Source organism: Lepidothrix coronata, unplaced genomic scaffold, assembly GCF_001604755.1.
Source record: "Lepidothrix coronata isolate B3197 unplaced genomic scaffold, Lepidothrix_coronata-1.0 Scaffold345, whole genome shotgun sequence".
In the NCBI taxonomy this organism is placed as follows: Eukaryota; Metazoa; Chordata; class Aves; order Passeriformes; family Pipridae; genus Lepidothrix; species Lepidothrix coronata.
The window spans coordinates 167192-171652 of record NW_016690525.1 but is presented as its reverse complement, the minus strand read 5'-3'; the positions used below and the strand labels follow the sequence as shown (position 1 = coordinate 171652).

The 4461-nt window shown below is 53.6% G+C and overlaps 1 protein-coding gene across 1 annotated transcript; it reads right to left on the bottom strand.

The window, feature by feature from the left end:
• Nucleotides 1–2327: 2327 nt before the first annotated feature.
• On the bottom strand, nucleotides 2328–4305 carry CCDC166 (coiled-coil domain containing 166). The gene is made up of 2 exons (XM_017838551.1): nucleotides 4179–4305; nucleotides 2328–3351 (listed from the first exon to the last, which is right to left on the bottom strand). The coding sequence occupies exon 2, from the start codon at nucleotides 3327–3329 to the stop codon at nucleotides 2391–2393; it is 939 nt and encodes a 312-aa protein (XP_017694040.1). The 5' UTR covers nucleotides 3330–3351; nucleotides 4179–4305; the 3' UTR covers nucleotides 2328–2390.
• Nucleotides 4306–4461: the final 156 nt, after the last annotated feature.

The following is a 4461-nucleotide window of genomic DNA, read 5'->3' as shown; positions in this document are numbered from 1 at the left end:
CCGGGGGGCACGGGGACCCCCCGCTGCAGGGGGACACTGGACAAGCCCCGGGGACGCCCTCCCTGAGCCATGGCTGGGGTGTTGGGGTGCAGCTGAGTGGGGGCACAGGGGGGATTTGCTTCTCTTTGGGGCTTTTTTTCTCCCTTCCAATATTTTAACTTTTCTTTCCAATTATTAAAGTGGTTTTAGCTCAACCCATGAGTTTCCTTCCTCCTTTAACCCAACTCATCCTGCTCCAGTGATTTTGTCAAGAACCTGGAGTGCCAGGACAAGGGGGAATGGCTTCCCATGGACAAGGTTATGGGATGAGATATTGGGAATAAATTCTTCCCTGTTGAAGGTCGTGAGGCACTGGCACAGATTTCCCAGAGAAGCTGTGGCTGCCCCTGGATCCTTGGAAGTGTTCCAGGCCAGGTTGGATGGAGCTTGGAGCAACCTGGGATAGTGGGAGGTGTCCCTGCCCATGGCATGGAGTGGAACAAGACGAGTTTTTAAGTCCTTCTAACCCAAACCATCCTGGGATTCCACAATTCCATGATAATATGGAAGAAGAAATCCTTTTCAGCTTTTTTCCATACTTTGGCTACTTCTTCCATCCTTTTTCCTAACATCTCTTAGCTTTATTTCCCAGTTTTTTCCTCATTTTACAACAAACCTCATCTTGATTCATGTAGATTTTTGCCACCATCTGTATTAAAGTGGAAATCACTTCTTTTTTTTCAGTGTCAATCCATCTTTCTGCACATCCCATTTCCAAGGTATTCAATAAACACTAAAATAATCAGCGAAGAGGCTGCTCAGGATGGGCCTCCACATCTCAGCAGTGACAAACTCCAGCCTCTCTTCAGTGGAGGGATCTGAAATTCCAGCCCTCATCAGACCAGGGCCTACCCATCGGCCCAGAGGCCCCACTGGGGAGGGGAAGCAGCTCCAGGGGAGGTGGGAGAAGCGCCAGACCCCAGAGCCTGGTGCCAGTGGGGCAGGATTGGCTCCAGACTTTTGAGTTGGATCATTTTGAGGGAAAAGGAGCTCAGGGACTCCTGCTCCTCTGCTGAGACCTCTCCTGCCTCCACCAGGATTGCTTCCCTGAAAAACCAGGCTGGAGGTCTCGTCCCCAGTGGATACAATGCTTGAGTGAGCTCAGTCAGGTGTTCTGTGATTGCAGGAAACTGAATTCACCTGAAACTGGTTCCAGTCCATTCCTGTAGCTGTCACTCCTGTTCCCCCATCCTTCCTGCTCCAGCCTGGAAACACTTTCTCCCAAGTCCTTTTGAGATAATGAGTCACCTGCTGAAAGCCTGCATCTGGACACCCCATCAGAGCTGCATTCCACTGGCATTTCCTTTGGCCCAGAGTCTGGAATGCTGTTCCTGATCTAGTCCCTGCTGCTGAAAGTGCACAAGCTCAAATTCTGTGAGTCCTGTGGATTCCCGGTGCATTCCTGCTTGGTAGATGAGCGGGAATCCAAATCCCTAGTGAAGCAGCAGCCTGAAGCAAAGCAGCTGCACAAGGAGCTTCCCCAGTGTCTCACTGGGTGCTTGGACCGACTCTCCACATCAGGTTCATTCCGGGTCAACAGTTCGACTCGGTGGGAATAAGGGAAAATCCTGATTTGCCAGTGTTTGCCAGCGTGTGCTGCCTCGTGTGGAGACCTTCGTTTCCGTGGCTGTTGGGAGAGGGCTGGGATTGCCAACACAGGTGTGGCTGCCCTGTCTTTCCAAAACGCCCTCCACTGGGAGAAGACTCCACAGCACCAGGGCTGGTGAGTTTGTGTTGGTGCTCCGGAGAGTCCTTCACCTGCAGCCAAACCCGGGGGGCTGAAATCACCTCAAATTACAGCCAAGGATGTTGGTTTAGGGGCTTTTTGTACCAGTTGATTACCAGCCTTTTCCCTGGCAGGAGTGACTACTGAAGCCTCTGTCATCTGGCAATCCACACCTGGATCTCATCCAGAGCCTGGAGCAGAGCTCCAGCTCTATCCCACCTGTTCCCAATGACATCAGAGTTCCTGGGGATGGTCCCTGGTCCCTCCCTCCTGCAGAGCCCCAGAGCCACTGCCGTGGGCACACGTCTCTCTCACACAAGCCTTTTGCACTGAGGGTGCCCTAATTTCATGGAATCCTGGAATGGTTTGGGTTGGAGGGACCTTAAAGCCCACCCAGTCTCACCTCCCTGCAGGGGCAGGGACACCTCCCACTATCCCAGGTTGCTCCCAGCCCCATCCAACCTGATCTTGACCACTTCTGGGGATGGGGCCACCGCCACCTCCCTGGGAGGGAAGGAGAACATGGATATGGATATATTCCATGAATATATTTTATGGATCCTTGTGATCAGGGCTCAAACCCTTCCATGCTTCCACTGCCGAAAGGCTTTGGTTGCTGCCGTGTTTATTTTCTGCGGCTCGGGCGGTTCGGGGTCCGTGGCCACCCCTGCCCAGGAGGGCACAGCGGGTTGTCCCGGCGGCGCCGGGGGCTCCGCGCCGGTGTCCCCAGTGCCACCCGCTGGGCACACTGGTTCTCCCGGAGCAGCTGCTCCTGCTGATCCCGCAGCTGCATTTGGGCGTCCCTGAGGACCTGGGAGTGTTGGATGAGGCCGAGCAGCTCCCGGCGCAGGCGCCTGTTCTCCGCCTTCACCTGCTCCACGTGCTGGATCAGAGCCCGCAGCGCCACCTCCTCGGCTCTCCAGGTGAGCCGCTGCATCCTGCGCTGCAGTTCCCGCTCGCAGGCGGCCTTTTCCTGCAGGAACCTGCTCTTGACGTTGCGGGTTTCCTCGGCACACCGGATCCTGGTCCCCAGCAATTCCTGCTCCAGCTCCTTCACCCTCTGCTCCGACTGGGCCAACACCTCCTTGTACGGCTCCAGCTCCTCCAGCTCCGTGTCCAGGAGAGAGGCCTCGGCCTCCGTGTCCCTCAGGGAGCTCGTCAGCTCCTGCTCCTTCCCGGCGTACTGCGGGATCAGCCGCTCCCTCTGCGCCCGGCTTTGGGCCAGATCCCGGCAATTCCGCTCGTTCAGGGTGAGGAGCAGATCCCGGCGCTCCCGGCCCAGCTTTGCTCCGCACGACAGGAAAGTCTGGCTCTGATCCCGAGTGCCCTGGGCCGCCTCTTCCAGGGATTTGCTTTCCCGCAGGAGCTGCTCTGTCCTGCCCAGGTAGGTGTCCAGGTGTTCCGTGAGGATCCCGCATTCCTCCTGCAGGAACAGTTTCCTCTCCCGGAGGAGGTTTTCCACGTCACTTATTTCTGTGGATGTCTCTCCATCCTTGCTCCTCATTCCTTCCTTGGTTTTCCCAGCAGCCATGGGGTCTTCTTTCCCCTTAGGTTTGGATGCCATATCTCAGTCAATCTCTGGAAAACTGGAACAGAAGGAAAACAGGCCAGTTCTGAGGGAGCATTTTCCCCCAGCCCTCGGGTTTCCAACTGGTTCTTCTGGCAGCTCAAACGTTTGACCCAGAACTGTCCATGTCTGGGGCAGAAGCGCAGGTGCCACACCTGGATTTGTATTTCCCACCTGAAGTTGCCTCAGGAGAAACCCAAAATGCACATTTTTAAAGATTTCTCTTTTTTGCTGTATAATGTTGCGATATTCCTACAATTTGGAGGAGAGAGTCCAGTTCCGTCCCATTCCTTCCTCACAGATTCTGGTGTTTGAAGAGGCAGCTGCATCTCAAACCAGTATCTCCCATCCCACAACAGTATCTCTCACTGCAAAACAGTATCTCCCAATCCAAAACAGTATCTCCTGTCTCAATTTCAGGAGATTCTGGAGGTTTTTATATTTTTAAGCATTAATCTGATGAAATCCAGGTTTTCAAACATTTTTTAAGAATTAACTTCAGGATTTGCTGAATTTCTGAATTATTTATTCCAGCACAGAAAGCTGGAATTCAGCATTTAGAGCCGGAGTCTGACAAGTCTGATGGTTTTCATGAATATTTGCAATTAAAAATTCCCATTTCCTAATACAACTCACGTCAGTTTTTAAGGGAAAATTGCAAAATTCCAGGAGATGGGTAAAAAACCAGAATAAATCCACTAAAATCCCAGCTCAGGCTGCACTGACTCTGGAATTTTGGGGGAATGATGAGTTTTAAGGCTGTGCGAGGGTCAGAGAATTCCCAAGTCCCTGTGGGAAAAGGAAGAAGTTGTGATTGTACAATATTTGGGATTTTAAGGCACTTACCTTCCCTCTTCTGAGGTTTTCCAGCTGCTTCCCTGGCTTCCAGTTGGCTGCTGGCCAGACTGGCAGTGTTAGGGAGCCGCGTCCATGGAGACGGGCACGTGAGGTCACAACGGCAGTTCTGCAGTGGATCCTGTTCGCTGGGAAACTGCGCTGGGATCTCAACCCCGGGGAAGCCCTGGGAAACTGCGCTGGGATCTCAACCCCGGGGAAGCCCTGGGAAACTGTGCTGGGATCTCAACCCCGGGGAAGCCCTGGGAAACTGCGCTGGGATCACAACCCCGGG